This window comes from Pleurodeles waltl, chromosome 10 (genome assembly GCF_031143425.1).
Source record: "Pleurodeles waltl isolate 20211129_DDA chromosome 10, aPleWal1.hap1.20221129, whole genome shotgun sequence".
NCBI lineage: Eukaryota > Metazoa > Chordata > Amphibia > Caudata > Salamandridae > Pleurodeles > Pleurodeles waltl.
In genome coordinates, this window is record NC_090449.1 from 569,960,309 (window position 1) to 569,982,738 (window position 22,430).

The 22,430-nt window shown below is 43.8% G+C and overlaps 1 protein-coding gene across 2 annotated transcripts in view; it reads left to right on the forward strand.

Annotated features, from left to right (window-relative positions):
• The window catches only part of NKTR (natural killer cell triggering receptor), a 464,854-nt gene that overhangs the window by 28,403 nt on the left and 414,021 nt on the right, over positions 1-22,430 (forward strand). For both annotated transcript variants that reach the window (XM_069211010.1, XM_069211011.1), the window contains exon 3: positions 6,600-6,674. In XM_069211010.1, coding sequence (XP_069067111.1) covers positions 6,600-6,674 — 75 coding nt within the window. The remainder of the gene's footprint in view (positions 1-6,599; positions 6,675-22,430) is intronic.

Genomic DNA, 22,430 nt, shown 5'->3' on the forward strand with positions numbered 1-22,430 from the left:
TTTCCTGTACTGTTTTCAAAACTGTAAAAAAAATTCTTGCACAACATACTTAATTGATTGTATTGATTCTGGTGCCCAAGCATATATAAAGATACTTGTTATTTTGGTAAATTGGTGTGGATCCCTTTATTGAGTCGTGTGTCTTATTTGACTGTGTGTGTATTTGCAGATGTCTAACACTCCTCTCTAATAAGCATAAGGCTGCTCGACCACACTACTCCCGTGATAAGAGCGCCTTGTGATTGCTAGAGCAAGCCCGTGTCCACTGGTAAGGGAACCCCAGCACTCTGCACAATATATCTCATTTTGATGTATCCTATAAAGAGCCAGCTTCCTACAGTTGAGACCCTTCTTTAGTCCTTAATGAATTTGGTGATAAACGTCGTCATCTTATTGAAATTTTTGGTGGTGCAAGCCACCATACTGGCTAATGATGGTCTAGGGCACTCAGCCCTCGGCCATCCCATACTTCTTTATCCATCGGTTTCATAATGTGGCTGGCCACATACCTTTGTACTTTTATCGGTGGGAACCCATTGCGCAGAATGACAATGATATATGCCCTCTGGATTTACCATATCATGTACATCTGCAGAATCCTGCTTGGTATGGTTGCCCTTATTGTCCAGCCAGGATTTTATTGGCTTTGCCCTCTGGTCGCTACTGTCTGCTCGGACCTGGTTCATCACCATAGTCCCCATCAGGGGTGCCAGTCTTTCCCAGCTTTTTTGTCTAACTCCTGGGGGAAGGAGGTGGGGGGAGGGAGGTGGGAATGAATAATAAGAATCTTCATCTGGGGTGAACCCAGGTTGGGAATCCTTTGGAGTGTCCAGGGCGCTGAGACACTGCTTCAGGATGGCTTGACACAATTTTTCAAATGCATCAGAGGGTTGTGATACTGCTCTAACTTGGCCGTGTGCCTGCATTTGCCCTTATCTTCCCCATCAAGGGGTAGACTAATGAAGCGTACAGTGAGCTCAATAGTTTTCATGCTTGTGGGATCTAAGGCTGAAGAATCCACCCCTCTCTGCTGTGGCATCAATAGCATCCACCAACTCCTCATGGATGGGAAGGAGCATCTGCTCCTTCTCCACGGACTCCCAGTAGTCATTGCCATGCCCGCTCAGGCGGGATATATGTGTAGTGACCTATAAGGAAAGAAAACAGGCAGGAAAACCTTTTCTTATTCATAGGCAGCAATTATATGTGCCACTGCTTGTTAGACAGTGGTAATGTTTGACAACCACCGTCTAATGGAAAGCGACCAAGTGATCTCTAACGCACCATCTAATTAGTACAGTCAGCGTGAAAGAGCTCTGCAGGTAAAACTGCTTATCTGGAGCAGTTAGGGAAACCCTCACAGTCCCGCACGCTCGTGTCCTAACAATGTCTTCCCTTCAGTGTTGCCAGATTTTGAACCCCATCCAGGCCCAAAGCTGTCCATGTTCAAGCCCAAATTCAGCCCAATGTAGACTAGTATCAATCCAAAACCATCTCAAAGTTGCAATTTTCAAAGTATGCAAAAAAAAGCCTTCAGGAAACATTCTGACCATAAATCTAATTTCTGTTCAATAAGCGTATAGTGGGAGGAGTTTCAATGGACACCTATGCACTTCTGCAGTCGTGTCCAAATTCTATTAATTACCAATTTTGCAGATTGGTCTCCTGAAGGACCTTCTATATGGCACTTCACCACTAATCTGATCCTGGCACTGATGAATGAACTTTACAAGAACAGACAATAACTCATCTTAATTAAGTGCAAGTGCAGAAATGTTGAAACTCTTTAAGTAATGTAGTCCCTAAAACAGTATATTTAATGGATCTCGCAGGATTAACACCACACAATGATACACACATAAAGAAACCACCTTGTGGTTAAAGCAATTCCAGCACAACTGGTTTGGCAAGCTGGTAGGGTCATCACAGTACAACAGGAGTCCCATTTCTTCTAGTTAAAATTTAAGAAGGCCAGAAAGGCGATAGTCGCTTACTCTGATCAGTCCCCTGTCCTTCACTCGAAAGTCCTTCCACATGAGCACATAATCTGGCAATGAATGATACAGAGGACCTGTGTCGTTGCCTTCATTTTGCAGCAGAAATTACACTAAAGCATCCAGGCTTGGCAAGAAGCAGCTAGGTTTGTTTTAGTTCTAATTGAAGTAACGACCATTGGAGCAGGAAAAAAAAGATGCATTTCCTAGAACTTATGGTGAAACCTTCTCCTCAACATTTCAACTGTGACGCTGCCTCATCTCTGCTGACGCTGTCCTCACTCTTCCTGTCCCATCCAACTTCATCTTTAGCACTGTCCTGCTATCATACTATTACTGACCTGGGCAATCTCCTGAGGCGGTGCAACTCCATTATGGACTTTGTGTGACCGGTCCGACAACTGCCTTCAAAATGGATCCCTATATTCATGCTGTTAACTTTAAAGGGGAAAACATTGATTGGCTTTTCAATGAAGACTGGAAAACCCCTTAGATAATCCATGTCAGCAAAGCAGTCCCTGTTTATATTTCACATGCTTTATTCACCCATATGAATATTTCTTTTTCCCAGATGTTGTGTTTCTGTATTTTTATTTTCATATGACTTGTACAGTACATATTGCGAACTGAGTCGCCTCTTGGTGTCTGGGTGAGTTCAGATTATGGCTGGGTATTTGTGTGTGACATGGTTAAGAGCTCTAAGGCTGAAAGCAGTACAAGTTTCTCACTGTGCTTGCCAGTGAGTTTTTAAGATGTTCAGACTAAATGCAAATGCAATATTGTGCCTCTCTGCAAATGAAAGAAGTACTGCACTTGTGCAGCAGGAAGCTTGGTCAAGGGTATCTGGGCAACATGAGGCCAGGGCGGTTGGCTCCTTTCACTCCTATATCTTTTTCAAATCTTTCATTTGCATACCTCACATCACCCCTTTTCTCTTCAGCACCAGTTTCCACTCTCTTCTTCTTCTGTACATATTTCCTTTAATATGTGCAGGAAATGTGAGGATCAGGCAGCTATTATTGAGGTGGATTAGGGCCAGCATTAGTGCAATACTTTGAATTTGTCCCTGAGTAAGTTGTCTGCTTTAGTTTCATAGAAGCAATCTGTTGAGGGTCAGGAGGGCTGTATGGCTGTATGAGTAATTATACTAATGATGTAAATACCACTTACTCATTTACTTTTTTACTTCCTTTTATAGCTCTATTTTTCCTACTGTAGGGTGTCAAGGCACTATATGCTACTTAACCATATTTGACAGACAATCAATCATACAAGTGTGTAAATCAATGCATATGTTTTTTTTTATGTAAGGCAGTGAGAGGTAGGAGGTATAGGAGCCACATATCATCGTTCATTGGTAGCCATTCTCTGCATCTCGGGTGCGTGCTACGCTGGACGGGGCTCAGCTGACTATACTGAAAACAGCTGAGACCTCGCCACGGCTGCCTCAGAGGCAGTACCATCGTCACAACGCTCGTAGTTCCTTCCATCCTGTTTTTCAGCTGTGACACACCTCTGTCTGAGGACTCCTCTGTCGCGTTGGACAAAACTTATTTAAAGAACGGAAGCCCCTGGCTTGAGGTGAGAAAGGCTGCCTCCCAGCACGACCTCAGCAACAGCATGATGAGTGCATTGATTAGCACAACTGTTGCACAGTAATGCACTGCGAGGCCTGTGGCAGCTGCAGCATTTTCCCCAATTTGGTAATGTTTCATCCTAGAGGATTGGTTGCAAGTACATCTGTGTGTATGCCTGCACTTGTAATTACAGCATAGGCCCTCGCACCTCCAAAACAATCATACTGGAGATCAGAAGTTGTAGTAGAATAAAGATGCCTTTAAATTTTGTTTGTATCTAGCCCCACTTGCTGCGCATTCAGACAGAGGTCACATGTAAGGGTATGGCTTATGATAAAACCGATGCTTATTGTCTTACAAGGCAGTTTGGTGTTTATTTTTCTTTCTCACCCTGAAAAGTTAGAGAATTTTCTTAGGTGAACTCTGCAATAATCTAGCTTGGTACAGTGCGTGGGAAAGCAAATGCTGCAAATGGCATATTTTTCCAAACACACAACGAAATTGAAATACATGTAAATGAACATAATTTTGTCAACAAATTGAAAAAGCACAAGTGAAGCACATTTTTTTTTTTTAATTGAAGAAGGATGGAAACATATTTTAGTACAGTCAAAACAAGCACAAATGAAATGTTTAGTGAAACTAGAGTTCCACACTTCATTTGTAAATTTATTGGCCTTTACATTGGAAAATGTGCTGCCTGTAATGGACAGTGTGCTACCAAACTGTGCTTTTGTAATGCTTTATGATTTTTTTTTTTTACTTTATTGCTTGGTTCTACACATGAAACATTGGCAGTAGAAAATCACTCATTAGTACCTTGAAACCTTGGAAATTTCACACACATGTAAACTTGCTATGACTCTCTAGCACCCTGTGCAGCCCCGGCAAGTTAAAGCAAGATCGAGGATTCTCCAGGGATATAGAGATGCGCCCCTCACAATTCCCCCTCAAAAACAGCTCCCTGGAGGTCTGGATCGTTGTACACCCACCATTACTGATCTCTGTGAACCTGCCCACATCTAACACTGCAAGCAGCCCCCTCCAGGCCGCACATGCCATGCCTGCGGCATCGCTTAACTTGGCTGTTCTCAGCAAGCACTCCAGGCAGCAGCAATCTGCTCGTCCTTCCTCTCGATTCAGAGTGGAGTGTGTGCCTTGTGGGAGTTGCGGCCCGCCCAAACCATAGCTGGGCCAATCATAACAACAAAAATGAATAACTGGCTTGTCCCTAATGACTACATTGGTCCATAGTCAGACAATCTGGGGGCAGACCAGCAGCATGAAGCAGGGTGGTTAGGTAGCGCTTTTACGCTATTAATGATTGATAGCATGTTTTCAGTGGCAGCGCCAAATTCACACATTTTGTGCACAAACTGGCAAATAAAGACCAAATTTGTGCAACCCGCAAGGAGAGTTATTTCCTGCACGAATGAAAAGAATTTAGCCAATTGTGCGGGAAATACCCCAATCTTGCAACACTGCTTCCCTTCACTGGTTGATGGAAGAAGTCGACGAGCCGATGAGTCTGACAAGAAAGCCAGGAATGTGAGGCAGCCGTTCTCCATTGTTGGGAGAAATGTGCCCTCTAGTGAGCCTGACAGAGCACCGCAAGCCCCCCTGCCGTGAGCGGGTCCTCATGGCCTCACACACCCTATAGTGGTGGTCCCACTGCAGCGCATCGCACAGGAGCGGCGCTGTTATTAGGGGAAACTAGAGAGTGCTAGAATAACGCGCCGAATCCTGCAGTCCATGTAACACATTAACGGAAAAATACATGACATAAAAACTAATATGCTTCCTAAACCAGCTCAAAGCGGCAGCGAAGAAAGAAGTGTTTTCCTTGATGTCAAATGTATGGGGCTTGATCTATGAGTTCTGTTGTACTGAGTTTACAGCAAAGACACATGGGATAGGTCGTCTTTGAGTCTAACGCTATTGTTATGGGCTACTGAGTAAATAAAAGGACAAAAATAAAAAAGAAATACATAATCTGATCCTCCGGGCCTGACAGAAGTGTGTGACACGGCACAAAAATAAAAAAACAAAAAAAACTTGAGGTTCTAGGAAAGCTCTTCTCTTGCGTCCTGGCTTTGTTTAAAAAAAAAGAAAATCCTTTTGTAGATTGCACAAGAAACATTTTTTTGTCCCATGTGCAGGAATTGAGTTAACGTCTTTCAAATTAATACAGTAACGTAGGGGGCATAACCGCTGTGTCCTTCGTATTTAGAGTGTTTAAAGAATGTGAATGCTGCTATGCCAAACGGTACAAAGTGACAATAATAGCCTTGTGCAGCAAGAATAATTCCCTGGTTGTCAGCTGGAATAAGATCATTAAAGAAAAAAATGCTGCTCACGTAATTTCTAGGCGCACTTGCATGATGCTATGAAAGCTCAAATATCACCATGCCTGCATGCACTTATGAAATGACACGGCCAGTGTCCTTTACTTTTTATTTTTTTTAATGGCCGATGCTTCAGAGCTTTTTGGCAAAGCTTCAGAGCATCAACAAACCGCATTGACAAAGCAAATGGGTCCAAAACGACGATACTTGTTAGCATTGCCAATGCTTGACTTTTCCTGCCGTCTCTTTGGCAAAATTGATAAGTTTATAAAATGTTTGTTTTGGAGTTTAACTTTGAACCTTGTACATTCCTCGCCACTTCTTTGGCTGTTTGCTTTAATTCAGAATTTAAAGGTCAACAAAATAACAGTGATTTGAAAATGAAAAGTGATTTAACCGACTGTTTTTGAGAACATATTTACACTTGTCCCTTGCTGATCCACGGTGTTGCACAGGCATTTGCAGATATCTTAACCTTTGGATTTTGTTTGAAGTATCCTCTTGTAGTGAAGAAAATGAAGTTTTGATAGGTATGTTTGTTTTTCAAAGTAATTGTGACTTACCGAAAGGATTCTGTGGATTGGTTCATTCGAAACCTGCTTCGATATTTGCTTTAAGTGAATAAAATGCATGTTGAATTTGACTTGAGATTCTCACACCCTTTAATTCTTGTTTTCTTGCAGTCGGCCGTATCATTTTTCAGCTGTTCTCTGATGTGTGTCAGAAAACGTGCAAAAACTTTCTGTACTTATGCACAGGTAAATGATTGTTAATACATTGCACATTATTTGGCTGTGTTTGTCAAGTCTTCCCCATACCTGCTACCTTAATATTGGAAACATTTAACAATCGTTTAGTGACAAGTGAAAGTCTTTTTTTTGTTGGCTGTTAATCAGCTATGAGAAAAGTCCCTAAAATTGCTTAAATTTCAAACCTCTAGTAAAACGTTGTGATACTTTAAACCATAACACTGTTCCCTGTGTTATGGGAACTTCATCCACATTATATCTGGCATAAGCCGTTTTTGGAGGTCTTTGTGAAAATTGATTTAATCATTGAAAGTCCTTATTCACCACCATTGTAAAAGACAGTACTTGCCGCTTGACATGCAGTGCTCCACTAACAACATGTAAAGAACACCTATCACCCTGAAATAGAGGCAAGTAATCATTCTTTTTAACCTCAGTATTAGGAAATTGGAGTATTTGCATTCAAAATTTTCACGCTTCCCTGTAACCTTCATAAAATCCTTGAAGTGAGCTAGGCACCATGTGGAGACTTAATTCTACCGCTCATAAAATGTAGTGTATCTGGGCAGCGAACCCCAAAGATTTGGAACCAGCTGTCTAGTGCAAAGCATGATAATGGCAAACTGACCTCTTTAAATGCGCAGTGCATCCATTGGTCCCCCAAATGAGCCCAGAGCACCCAGTTGATGTAAATCCCCTGCTATTAAGCAGCCTTTTGTTCTCCATTTAGACATGTCTGCATTAAGCTGTGCAAATTCAGGGATCAGCCACAACGGTAAGTCCTGTGTGTACGGCAGCATCTTCCATCACTTGAATGGAAATATCTTTCATACAATTTCCACAAGGAGAGGAGCAGACTGTGCAGCCCTGCGAAGTTCCCCAGTTCCATGCTTGATGTTTGCTCCAGTCCAGGTTTTTTTTCTATGAATTCTTGGACCTATTATCTTGCTTATGCCTTTATAAAACAGGAGAACAAGTCCCAGGATACAGAGGTAAAAATCTGAACTGGAGCAGCGCATCACACATGGACATGGGAAACGTGATAGCTAGGACTGTGCAGCTTAGATTGTGAAAACAGATACCTTACTAAGTTATCATTTGTTAGTGCCATACCCAGAAGTTCTTTATCTATACTCCACCCTGAATCGAACATGCAGCCACAAACTATAATTGGGTAGCTGTATTTATGCTTCAGGATCTGGAACCCATAACCCGCCTCCTCATAACTTACATTTTAACAGTTCCATTTTGACTCTGTTCCTCTTTCTACCTCAGATTAGAGCATTCTGCACCGATCTTAGTTGACTAAGGCACACCCGGAAAATAGCATATAAATAGCATAGCATATAAACTACAATGGAAGTATGGGCATCTTGGCAGTAATAGCATTATTGCCACTGCTCTGCGCCCTGCCATCGATGGAGAAGGCAAGACTCAGAGATATAATGACCTTTGTATTTGCAGTCAGTTTGGGTGTGTTCAGCTCACACCATTTTGCTTGTTATGAGTCACCATTAACCCCACAAGTTTTGAAATAATGCCTTTTTCCATGGTATCTCTAATAACAAAAGTGGTCAAAGATGTTGAGCTGCCTAACATCCCATTTGGAATGTAAATGACTTGTTTGGTGAAGAATCTGGTTTAAGAATAAACACATTGCTGTAGTAGTCTTAGTAAGTGTAGCATAGCGTTTGTTGGATCCAGTAAGTGTAACTATAGATCATAATCGTACACAAGACCAGGTGTTACAACCATGAATATCTGTTACAAAGTTCCACAGGTATGACATAAGTTGGTATGCTATAGTCTGCATGACCGAATCAAACAAAAATGGACACAGATGACACTCCTGCCCTGCTCTCTGTTCCAGCTCCCATTCCTCTGATATTATCCAGTTTGTGTTACCCTTGCCATGCCAACAACTTTGTGTACAGGAGTTTAACTATTTTGATGAAACCAGGTCCAAAATTAATATCCTTCAGCTCTACAAACAGATAATGCCAGGACATAGTATGGAAGGCTTATTTTTCATATCTAATAACATCGAGCTCCTCCTGGCCATCCTCAGACTTGCCCGTTACATGTTCTAGTCTTCTGATATTAAGAGCTGCTCGTCTATCGGCTATACAACCACACTAATCCATGTGTTCTAGGTGACTTACGGCAGCAGCTTGCCCACTATCTTATCTATATTGAGTTAGAAAGTAAACCGTATGCCCTGAAATCTGCTGGATCTTTCCCTAGTTTTAATAATACAGCTATTAAGGCTTCCCTGATAGAACGTGTCGGATAGTTCACTTGCAGCAGCTCTTGCTATACCTCCAGTAATTTTCAATCAACTTCAAGATATATGTTTGGTATCTTGCTGCTGGAAGGCCATCCTTCCCCATTGTCTTTGATGCTTTAAATTCTTTGACAGTTACAATTTCATTCATTCATAGATATTGGTGTTTCTAGTTGTTCCCGTTGATTGGCAGTCAGGTGCTTCAAATCTCAGGATGTAAGGACCAGGTGCGCTCCTTTCCTACTTATCATATCTGTGTTCACATACAGCTGTCTACAGTACGAAAAAAGCACCTACAATATCTGTTGTTTTGTGTGGTGGCTAATCCCCTGGACCTTCTCTATAATCAGTAATTCTTGTGGGGGCTAACTCCCTTTTCAGGAGCCAGTCCAACTGTCTACCTGCGTTGTCCACGTCCATATGCAGTACATTGTGAAAAGAGCAATTTAGAAGTAGATTTTTCCAGGCGCTCTTTTCTAGTTTCTCCGTTCTGAGCTTTTCTAACACTACATCCTGTCTCACATTGGGGTTGGGTCGATTGTATTTTCGTTAATTCCATTGCCTTAGTGGTAAGGGGCAACTCCAGTTCTTTTTAATAAGTAATGACACCTGGGAAATGGCCATACCCCTCACGACCACTGTCGAGGTATCTTACTACACTCCCCTGATAGTAGCCCTATTCTCGTTTAGTTCAAAATAATCTGTTATCACGTTCCCCAATTATCAAATGAAACTCAAGTTCTCTCAAGGCCGAAACTGGTAGTTACCACACAGGTATTCTGACTATATTTGCTTATGTTGTACAGAAAACCTTACCAGGGGCAAACCCCTTCCCAGGTGTTGTATTTGTATGAGGCATTTTGTGTGGTCTCTATCCACCAATAAGAAAATCTATCCTTGTGTAGGTGTCCTGAAGGGAGAGGGGTAGGAATCGTGGGAGTGAGGCCAGAATTAGTATACTCTTTGTGTACCCTCCAAATATCATTCATATTTAAGCATTCCATAGCAGAAAGCAGTGAGCAAGACTTCCTTTGCTTATAAATAAAACTCTGCGGTGATCTACCCATCCCTTCATCTAAAATACAATTGATATCTCCCATTCACAACACCGCAGATCCCAGATACTGGGCTACAGTGCCGCTCAGGGGCCTATGAAAATAGGCAACATAAGGATTCAGGGCATAGACGCCAACCAATGTTCTATCTCTACCATTCGTTTAACCATGCAGTATCAAACATATGTACTTTTGTCTTCTGCAAATGGTACTTTAATTGGTGATCCAGAAACCCACTTGTTTCACATATCTGCTGTCACAAGCATGGTTAAAAAAACAGCTCTTCGTTTGCATTGTACCTCAGCAGTGAATATGTGTGTCTCCTGCAAGTATGCTATCCCTATTCCCTGTCTATGCAGGTATGTCCCAGCCTCGATATTTTTACGCAATTTTGTAACCCTCAGACATTCCAAGTAAACATTAACAGTTAGGAGCGCACCTGCCTGACATCCCAGCAATTAATCTGCCCCATTGCATCATGGTAGATGTAGTATCTTCAAAAAACGAACTCCATTAATTTTTAAATATTTCACCTTTAAGTAGGTACAGCCTTTACTGTGCATCTCTGGACACATGTGTTTCTGGGTTAGTCCCTTCTTCAGCAGAGAACATATTTGCGGGGTGCTGGGAATGCTGCCATAAATCCCCCGGTTTCAGTACCTCTTTCCTGGCATGCTGGTGCCTGCTCCAGAGCTCGTCAGCCCAGTAGCTCAAGGGAGCCTTTAAAGTCACAAACAGTTAGGAGCGCACCTGCCTGACATCCCAGCAATTAATCTGCCCCATTGCATCATGGTAGATGTAGTATCTTCAAAAAACGAACTCCATTAATTTTTAAATATTTCACCTTTAAGTAGGTACAGCCTTTACTGTGCATCTCTGGACACATGTGTTTCTGGGTTAGTCCCTTCTTCAGCAGAGAACATATTTGTGGGGTGCTGGGAATGCTGCCATAAATCACCCGGTTTCAGTACCTCTTTCCTGGCATGCTGGTGCCTGCTCCAGAGCTCGTCAGCCCAGTAGCTCAAGGGAGCCTTTAAAGTCACAAACAGTTAGGAGCGCACCTGCCTGACATCCCAGCAATTAATCTGCCCCATTGCATCATGGTAGATGTAGTATCTTCAAAAAAGGAACTCCATTAATTTTTAAATATTTCACCTTTAAGTAGGTACAGCCTTTACTGTGCATCTCTGGACACATGTGTTTCTGGGTTAGTCCCTTCTTCAGCAGAGAACATATTTGCGGGGTGCTGGGAATGCTGCCATAAATCACCCGGTTTCAGTACCTCTTTCCTGGCATGCTGGTGCCTGCTCCAGAGCTCGTCAGCCCAGTAGCTCAAGGGAGCCTTTAAAGTCACAAACAGTTAGGAGCGCACCTGCCTGACATCCCAGCAATTAATCTGCCCCATTGCATCATGGTAGATGTAGTATCTTCAAAAAACGAACTCCATTAATTTTTAAATATTTCACCTTTAAGTAGGTACAGCCTTTACTGTGCATCTCTGGACACATGTGTTTCTGGGTTAGTCCCTTCTTCAGCAGAGAACATATTTGTGGGGTGCTGGGAATGCTGCCATAAATCACCCGGTTTCAGTACCTCTTTCCTGGCATGCTGGTGCCTGCTCCAGAGCTCGTCAGCCCAGTAGCTCAAGGGAGCCTTTAAAGTCACAAACAGTTAGGAGCGCACCTGCCTGACATCCCAGCAATTAATCTGCCCCATTGCATCATGGTAGATGTAGTATCTTCAAAAAACGAACTCCATTAATTTTTAAATATTTCACCTTTAAGTAGGTACAGCCTTTACTGTGCATCTCTGGACACATGTGTTTCTGGGTTAGTCCCTTCTTCAGCAGAGAACATATTTGTGGGGTGCTGGGAATGCTGCCATAAATCACCCGGTTTCAGTACCTCTTTCCTGGCATGCTGGTGCCTGCTCCAGAGCTCGTCAGCCCAGTAGCTCAAGGGAGCCTTTAAAGTCACAAACAGTTAGGAGCGCACCTGCCTGACATCCCAGCAATTAATCTGCCCCATTGAATCATGGTAGATGTAGTATCTTCAAAAAACGAACTCCATTAATTTTTAAATATTTCACCTTTAAGTAGGTACAGCCTTTACTGTGCATCTCTGGACACATGTGTTTCTGGGTTAGTCCCTTCTTCAGCAGAGAACATATTTGTGGGGTGCTGGGAATGCTGCCATAAATCACCCGGTTTCAGTACCTCTTTCCTGGCATGCTGGTGCCTGCTCCAGAGCTCGTCAGCCCAGTAGCTCAAGGGAGCCTTTAAAGTCACAAACAGTTAGGAGCGCACCTGCCTGACATCCCAGCAATTAATCTGCCCCATTGCATCATGGTAGATGTAGTATCTTCAAAAAACGAACTCCATTAATTTTTAAATATTTCACCTTTAAGTAGGTACAGCCTTTACTGTGCATCTCTGGACACATGTGTTTCTGGGTTAGTCCCTTCTTCAGCAGAGAACATATTTGTGGGGTGCTGGGAATGCTGCCATAAATCACCCGGTTTCAGTACCTCTTTCCTGGCATGCTGGTGCCTGCTCCAGAGCTCGTCAGCCCAGTAGCTCAAGGGAGCCTTTAAAGTCACAAACAGTTAGGAGCGCACCTGCCTGACATCCCAGCAATTAATCTGCCCCATTGCATCATGGTAGATGTAGTATCTTCAAAAAACGAACTCCATTAATTTTTAAATATTTCACCTTTAAGTAGGTACAGCCTTTACTGTGCATCTCTGGACACATGTGTTTCTGGGTTAGTCCCTTCTTCAGCAGAGAACATATTTGTGGGGTGCTGGGAATGCTGCCAGCACCCCGCAAATATGTTCTCTGCTGAAGAAGGGACTAACCCAGAAACACATGTGTCCAGAGATGCACAGTAAAGGCTGTACCTACTTAAAGGTGAAATATTTAAAAATTAATGGAGTTCGTTTTTTGAAGATACTACATCTACCATGATGCAATGGGGCAGATTAATTGCTGGGATGTCAGGCAGGTGCGCTCCTAACTGTTTGTGACTTTAAAGGCTCCCTTGAGCTACTGGGCTGACGAGCTCTGGAGCAGGCACCAGCATGCCAGGAAAGAGGTACTGAAACCGGGGGATTTATGGCAGCATTCCCAGCACCCCGCAAATATGTTCTCTGCTGAAGAAGGGACTAACCCAGAAACACATGTGTCCAGAGATGCACAGTAAAGGCTGTACCTACTTAAAGGTGAAATATTTAAAAATTAATGGAGTTCGTTTTTTGAAGATACTACATCTACCATGATGCAATGGGGCAGATTAATTGCTGGGATGTCAGGCAGGTGCGCTCCTAACTGTTTGTGACTTTAAAGGCTCCCTTGAGCTACTGGGCTGACGAGCTCTGGAGCAGGCACCAGCATGCCAGGAAAGAGGTACTGAAACCGGGGGATTTATGGCAGCATTCCCAGCACCCCGCAAATATGTTCTCTGCTGAAGAAGGGACTAACCCAGAAACATGTGTCCAGAGATGCACAGTAAAGGCTGTACCTACTTAAAGGTGAAATATTTAAAAATTAATGGAGTTCGTTTTTTGAAGATACTACATCTACCATGATGCAATGGGGCAGATTAATTGCTGGGATGTCAGGCAGGTGCGCTCCTAACTGTTTGTGACTTTAAAGGCTCCCTTGAGCTACTGGGCTGACGAGCTCTGGAGCAGGCACCAGCATGCCAGGAAAGAGGTACTGAAACCGGGGGATTTATGGCAGCATTCCCAGCACCCCGCAAATATGTTCTCTGCTGAAGAAGGGACTAACCCAGAAACACATGTGTCCAGAGATGCACAGTAAAGGCTGTACCTACTTAAAGGTGAAATATTTAAAAATTAATGGAGTTCGTTTTTTGAAGATACTACATCTACCATGATGCAATGGGGCAGATTAATTGCTGGGATGTCAGGCAGGTGCGCTCCTAACTGTTTGTGACTTTAAAGGCTCCCTTGAGCTACTGGGCTGACGAGCTCTGGAGCAGGCACCAGCATGCCAGGAAAGAGGTACTGAAACCGGGGGATTTATGGCAGCATTCCCAGCACCCCGCAAATATGTTCTCTGCTGAAGAAGGGACTAACCCAGAAACACATGTGTCCAGAGATGCACAGTAAAGGCTGTACCTACTTAAAGGTGAAATATTTAAAAATTAATGGAGTTCGTTTTTTGAAGATACTACATCTACCATGATGCAATGGGGCAGATTAATTGCTGGGATGTCAGGCAGGTGCGCTCCTAACTGTTTGTGACTTTAAAGGCTCCCTTGAGCTACTGGGCTGACGAGCTCTGGAGCAGGCACCAGCATGCCAGGAAAGAGGTACTGAAACCGGGGGATTTATGGCAGCATTCCCAGCACCCCGCAAATATGTTCTCTGCTGAAGAAGGGACTAACCCAGAAACACATGTGTCCAGAGATGCACAGTAAAGGCTGTACCTACTTAAAGGTGAAATATTTAAAAATTAATGGAGTTCGTTTTTTGAAGATACTACATCTACCATGATGCAATGGGGCAGATTAATTGCTGGGATGTCAGGCAGGTGCGCTCCTAACTGTTTGTGACTTTAAAGGCTCCCTTGAGCTACTGGGCTGACGAGCTCTGGAGCAGGCACCAGCATGCCAGGAAAGAGGTACTGAAACCGGGGGATTTATGGCAGCATTCCCAGCACCCCGCAAATATGTTCTCTGCTGAAGAAGGGACTAACCCAGAAACACGTGTCCAGAGATGCACAGTAAAGGCTGTACCTACTTAAAGGTGAAATATTTAAAAATTAATGGAGTTCGTTTTTTGAAGATACTACATCTACCATGATGCAATGGGGCAGATTAATTGCTGGGATGTCAGGCAGGTGCGCTCCTAACTGTTTGTGACTTTAAAGGCTCCCTTGAGCTACTGGGCTGACGAGCTCTGGAGCAGGCACCAGCATGCCAGGAAAGAGGTACTGAAACCGGGGGATTTATGGCAGCATTCCCAGCACCCCGCAAATATGTTCTCTGCTGAAGAAGGGACTAACCCAGAAACACATGTGTCCAGAGATGCACAGTAAAGGCTGTACCTACTTAAAGGTGAAATATTTAAAAATTAATGGAGTTCGTTTTTTGAAGATACTACATCTACCATGATGCAATGGGGCAGATTAATTGCTGGGATGTCAGGCAGGTGCGCTCCTAACTGTTTGTGATTCCAAGTAAACATTGCAGTAGTATTCTGTCCCTTCCACTCCTTGTCTCTGTAAGCAATATTGACTTGCTCACCGAGCATACTGTGTACATTATGGCAAACTCCAACTAACGTGTATTAGAAGCACACCAATTATCCAGTCACAATGGGGTCTATGATAGTCGCCTAATCACTCATATATAGGAAGAATTTGAGGCATCTCATATTTCGTGGATATGATTTTGGCTGCTAAATCATTTAGGTCCAGCATCCATAGCCTGCATGCACAAGAGCTAAAACATATGAAACAGTACCTATAGTAGATATTATAGAAAGTAGGTAACAAGCTGTTGCAGACCCAGACGTTCCTGGTGGTGAGATGGAAAACAAATAGCTGAATCCCACAGTTGGGGTCCTGCCGAGAGTTCACATGATGGTGGGGTTGTCTCTTACTTAATGGTTATGTGTTTGCTGGTTGGGCTCCACATATTAAATGTGGCTCCTTACTTTTCCCCTTTTTCATTCTAGACCCTTGTGTGATCATTTGCCCAAAATGTCTGCGGTCCACAAGGACCCTGTTTCTCCAGTATTGGGGTATCTTTCATAGATTCACATGCTTGAATCATTCCCAGTCGTCGAAGTGGGAGTCCCACGTTATATAGAAAGCAGTAGATTAAATTTTAACATTGAAATCAATGGAAAAATACATTTGCTTTAACAGCTCCATTATAAAAGACCCAACGTCCATTCAGTGAGGCGAGACCACCCTTTAGAACCCTAAGAACAGAGGCTCCATTCTCTGATTTTTTTTTTTTTTTTTTTCTTACCGCTTTGCTCAGTTTACTTTTCCTGACAGGAAATTTTTCTAAATATTGTGTTCCACATAGACAGCTCTAAAAGGTTTATTTCGACCCTGCAACCCCTGTGGTAAGCTAGAGCTTCACTAGGAGGACCCTCACAAGGACTGCATTTACTGTGTTCACCAAGAGCACAAGGTGAAAGACTGTAACATTTGTAGAACTTTTCCTAGCAAGACCTTGAGGGACAGAGAAGCCAGGCTCCTGCTTTGGCTTCAGAAACTTCAAACCAAAGAAACTCTCTCTGATGATGACAGTTTGTGCCTCTGTGGCATCAAGGAAAAGATCTGTTGAGAATCTTTCTCCAAAAAGAAGTAAGGCAACCAAAAAAGTGCACTCTCTGAAGGAAAAAGCTGAAGAACTTCCTTCTACTTCAAAGAAACATGGCATAAAAGTCAGTTCTGAACCTTCCACTCCAGCTGTCAATTCAATAAAACTTAAGAAGCCATCTAGCTCTTTGCCACCGTCAACGTCAAAAAGCTCAGTCTTGTCGATGACAGGTTTAGCATAATCTGTTACCATGGCGACTTTCACAGCATCCATCGTCATGATGATATAAACGTCGTCACCGTTGTCATCGACGACCATAACATCGGTGAGCTTGAAGTATGGCTCTTCTTTATCTACCTAGGCTATAAAAATATCAAAGAAGTTCACTTCGGGTAAGAAGTTAAAATCTACATCGTCGACGCACACACTGTTGAGAGCTCTGTCAACGTAGACAGGTGAGCCACAGATTAAAACCCCGTCAACGAAAACCCTGTCGACACAGACTATGTCGACAACTACAAAAACGAGCACTCAGATGACCAGCACACCATCTACTACCGTACCATAGACCACAGCTCCATCGGTGGCCCATTTCACACTGTCGACAGTAGTGGAATCTGGAGGATATTCCTTCTTGCCCTTAAGAATTATAGAAATTAAATGTAATTCCACTCATCAAGCATTACTACATTCCCATACTTTGCCTAGTAAGGTGTCACTCGTACATCCACAACATCTCCTTGATGAGGACAACGAGGAATATGGAGATGACTACTCTGTTGATGGTCTGTGTCCGGTGGCACGTAGTCCTTCAGACCTGCAAATAAAATGCCAAGAAGAGAGTGAACAAGTATATATTCAGCACATCAAGAACAGCAACATTCACATGCCCAAGAGCAGCAACACGAGCCAACAGTGCAAATGCCAGTCAATAATTTCCAATTTGCAGCATATGCTGCAGAATTATTACACTAGATCCATGCCACCAGGATCAACCACTCCTCTGCAGCGTCCGCAAATGCTGTTGAGTCCTCCTCCCAGAGACCAATCCTCAGACTCTCAAGTACTTACGGTACTGATACTAACTCCATTGCCACTTTCTGAAAACCATCCGCCTTCTTCGGAAGACGAACAGGAAGAAGGTGAGATACAGGGCAGGTTCCCGTTCGAATTTAAGGAAGACACCAGGAAATTGGTTTGTGCGATCTTCCATTCCAGCGGTGCTTCCTAGGTTGGACAAAAAATACAAAGCACCAGAAAATTCACCAGTCTGTTTAATTGGTCAACCTAAACCTGACTCCGTAATGTCTAAGGCGGCCCAGCACAGATCCAGAAATTTATCCTCTCCACTTTCCGCACCCCCGGATAAGGAAGGAAGGCGCTTAGATTCTATAGGGAAAAATGTTTCCACAATGGTGGCTACAACAGTCAGAGCAGCAAACTCCTTGGCGATTTTAGGCAGATACGATCGACTAATGTGGTCGGACATCTCCCAATTCATCTATCTCCTTCCCGAGGATGCTAAAGCTAAATCTCAGAAGATATTTCAGGAGGGAGTAAAGATCTCTGCTGAGATCTTAGTCTGTGTAATAGATGTGTCATCTACAGGTTTCCGCAGCTAGCCAGAGCGGCAGTATTAAGACGTCAGGGGTGGCTAAAGGCCACATCCTTCCGCCCAGAGGTTCATATGAAGGTCCTGGATATGCCATATGATGGAGAACTACTATTTTGTAAGTACGTCGCTGATGCACTTCAATCTATAAAGACGGGCACAGACACAGCTAGATCACTGGGTGCTCTGCAATTCAAAAGGCAGCCCTTTCGTGGGGTGAGAGGAAGAGGACTGTATTATTACAGAGGCGGCCTGCACCAATATCAGCAGTACCAACCTTACCAGAGCCAGTTTCGTCCAACCACCAGTCAGCAGCAGCCCTATCGGCAACCACCATTTGCAGCCTACAGGTATACCACAAGAGCACTTCTTATAGAGGCAAGGACACAGCCAGAAAACACTGACCTCCATTTAGTGCCTGCATCCAACCCCTATCCCAACACTCTGATAGGGGCCATAATTTCCAGCTTCACCCACCAATGGTCCAAGAACACCTCAGACAGATGGATCCTCAATACTGTCACCAGAGGGCATACCCTGTAATTTCAACAATCTCCTTTGGAGGTACCACTATGTGGACGCCCACTTAAAATAGCTCCTTGTACACATTTCCAATTTGATAGAAAAAGGAGCAATAGAGATCATTCCAAATTCTCAGAGGGGAACCGGCTTCTACTCTTGCTTCTTTGTCCGGAAAAAGACAGGACAATGGCGAAGTGTCATAGACCTTCGATGTTTAAATAAATTCCTGAAAAAACATTAATTCCAGATGATCACTCTACAAGATGTTACGATTACTCACCCAAGTGGATTTCATGTCAGCCTTGGACCTCCAAGACACCTATTTCCATATCCCGATCCACCCCAGTCACAGGAAATTATTACGCTTCAAAGTTGCAGGCACCCACTACCAATTCAGAGTGTTGCCTTTCGGTCTGAGATCAGCTCCTCCAAGGTCTTAACTCCAGTGGCAGCCCACCTCAGACAGATGGGAATTCAAGTGTTTCCATACTTGGATGATTGGCTAATAAAAGCACAAACAGCGTCCAGGACAGCCAGAGACACAGCAACATGCTTCTTCCTCTTCCAGAGATTAGGCCTCTCGGTCAACTACCAAAAATCGCACCTAATGCCATCAAGCAACATCACCTTTCTATGAGCCGTTTTAGATACGGAACAAGCGAAAACCTTCGCCTCTCAGGACAGGCAGAAGAGGATTCAAAGTCTGGCGCTCCGCCTCAGCAAAAGAAAGTCCACTTCTGTCTGGATTTGCAAATCTTTTCTGGGTATGCTCTCCTTGTGCATTCCGTTGATACCAAACTGCCTTCTCCACATGAGAACACTTCAGCAACAGCTACAAAGTCAGTGGAATCAAATAGGCGGATCCTTCGATATTGTCCAAATAACCCCACCAATGAAACAAGCCATGGAATGGTGGAGGAAGACCCTCCACATCTCTGAGGGTCTCTCTTTTCTAAATCAAAGACTACAGCATGTTCTGACCACAGATGCGTCTCTGGAGGGATGGGGCGCGAACTTCGAAGACCTGACAGTGAGAGGGAAACTGAACACCCAGGAAGCAATGCTCCACATCAACCTGTTAGAATTAAAAGCCGTGTTCCTGGCACTCAGTCTTCCTCACCAGGATCAAAGGCTCATCGGTTTTGAGCCTAATCGACAACACCACAAGAATGCATTACCTCAACAAGTAGAGAGGTACAAAATCGCTGGTGCTCTCTTCAATTGCAGAAGAAATGGAATTGGGCACTTCAGCATCACATAACTCCCAGAGCAGAACACGTCCCAGGAATGTCCAACACCTTTGCCGACTCGTTAAGCAGAACCTCAACGACCTGCCACGAGTGGGAGCCTAACCAGGCAACTCTCTATCATCTCTTTATTCCCTGGGGCAAACCCAGTCTGGACCTATTTGTGACAAAAGAAAACAAAAAATATAAATACTACGCAAGCTGGCAACCGCAAAGAGGGTAAAGGGAGAATGCATTTTTGATCAGATGGTTAGGAATCTATGCTTACGCTTTTCCCCCGCTTCGCCTAATCCAGAGAATTTTACAGAAAATGAAGTGGGAACCTTGCCGACTGTTACTGATAGCTTCCAGATGCCCTTGCCAGTTTTGGTTGACGGAGCTCCTGCTCCTCTCGGAACAAACTCACATTCGGTTGAAACCAATACTGGACTTGCTAACGATGACTCAGTGCCAGGTCTGTCATCCCAACCCTACTTCTCTTTGATTATCGGCCTGGCTCCTGAATTCTATGAATTTGCGGACCTAGATATTCCACCAGACTGTCGAATTACTCGCCAGTGCCAGAGCCCAGTATACTAATAAGACATGCAAACTCAAATGGAAACAATTCTGTATATGGTGTAAAGCTTTCAGTATCCACCCTCTTCTCCAGAACAGACACTTCCATATCTTCTTCAATTGGCAAAATCAGGTCTCTCTCACTCATCGATCAAGGTTCACCTGTCAGCCATTTCTCGATTCTGCCGTACTGCTATTTCACCATATTTATGGTCCTCCAGAATAATAAAGCAATTCCTAAAGGGATTATTCAGATTGTTTCCTCGAAATAAACTCCCTCCTCCTCCTCCTCCTCCTCCTCCTCCTCATCCTCCCTGGCACCTCAATATGGTACTTTCACAAATGACGAAACATCCATTTGAACCTATTCACAAAGCAGAATTGAAATCTATTTCCTGGAAGACAGTGCCTCTTCTAGAGCTTACCTCTGCTAAGATGGTCAATTTAAACTTGACATGGTCATCCTTAGAACTAATCCTAAATTCATTTGTAAAGTTCCCTCGAACTTTCATCTGAATGAACCAGTAATATTAAAGACTTTCTTTCCATCACCAAAGCTCCAGCAGAAAGAGCGCTACATTCCTTGGAGATCAAAAGATTCTACATACAAAGAACTAGCAGCTTTTGTAAAGCTGTAGGTTACTGACAACTCAGAAAGGGGTACCCTGTTACCAAACAGTCGGTAGCCCGGTGGATAGCCACCGCTATATAATTTTGTCACCAGCTAGCGGGAAAAGCACTAACAGCCAACGTCAACGGTCATTCCTCCAGAGCTGTATCTACCTCCACAGCTCTCTTCGCAGGAGTGCATCTACAACAGATTTGCAGAGCGACAACGTGGACTAGCAGCCTCACCTTTACTCAGTACTACTGCCTAAATGCAGCAGACAGAATGGACGCAGCGGTAGGACAAGCCATTTTGAGTAATTCATTTGCATAAGGTGAGTCAGTATTTCTTTACCCCCCATCCTCTAATATTCGTGTATACGTATGTCTGTGTGTGTGTGTGTGTGTGTGTGTATGTGTAAATATGTGATGGCATGTGTAGCTGCAGATACACATGCTCTGCATAGCTCTTCCGACATCTAGGGTTGGGCTTGGAGTGTTAGAAGTTGTTTTTCTTCGCACAAGTCTTTTCGGAGTCACGTGACTCCTCCTCTCGGTTACAGTGCGCATGGGCATCAACTCCATTGTTAGATTATTTTCTTTCCGCTGTCGGGTTCGGACATGTTTTCTCTCGCTCTGAGATTTCGAATCGGAAAACCTTAGAAAACCTATTTAATCATCGGTATTGTTTTGATCGCGTTTCCATCTAGCATCGAGTTGGTAGTACCGTCGCAATCTAAATAAATCTGCCCTTCAGGGCGCATGCGCCAGACTCTGGCCTATTCAGGCCCACCACATGGAAGCCTGATGGATCATACTCCCATTTCGATTCTGCCCTCGGTGCCACGCAAAGTACCCGTATACAGACCAACATCTGATTTGTAATTTGTGCCTTTCTCCTGACCATCGAGAAGAAGATTGCGAGGCCCGTTGATCGTTTTGATCTAAAAAGACTTGCAAGAGATCGTAGAGGCCGAAGATTGGAATTGGCGTCAAAAAGCACAGAAGATCTCGACGTCATGGAAGAAGAGCAGACGCAGACAGCAGCCTCCATTTGAGATACTGATTCTGGGCAGGAATCTATAGAAGATAGACTCATCACCTCTGGCCAGCATGTGAGTATGTCTGCCCCTACTCCCATACAAAAAAAACTACAGAAGGCCTTGGGTACACCACTGCCGGAAGGCCATGGGTCGGCCTGAAAAAAAGACTGTAGGCGACTGACCCTCTGGTTCGGCGCCGACAAAGGCCACTCCTCCGTCTACTTTTGAGTCGAGAAAGTCAGTCAAAACTTCCACCTCGGACTCAAGTAAGTGTCCTCACTCCTCGGAGTCGAAGATTCGACACCCTGCTTTGTAGCTGAAACAGCCGACTTCTTTTTCAAGACAGAAAAAGATCCAGACTTCGGAACTGAAAAAAGCCTCATACACAGAGGAACAAGGACTTTCGAGTAAACTTAAACAAATCTTGAAGCCGATATTACAATCCTGATCAAGAGGACACTAAGATTCACCCAATATTGGACATTATGGATGAAAGACAATCTAGAATCCATATACATAAAGAGACTGGCAGAATT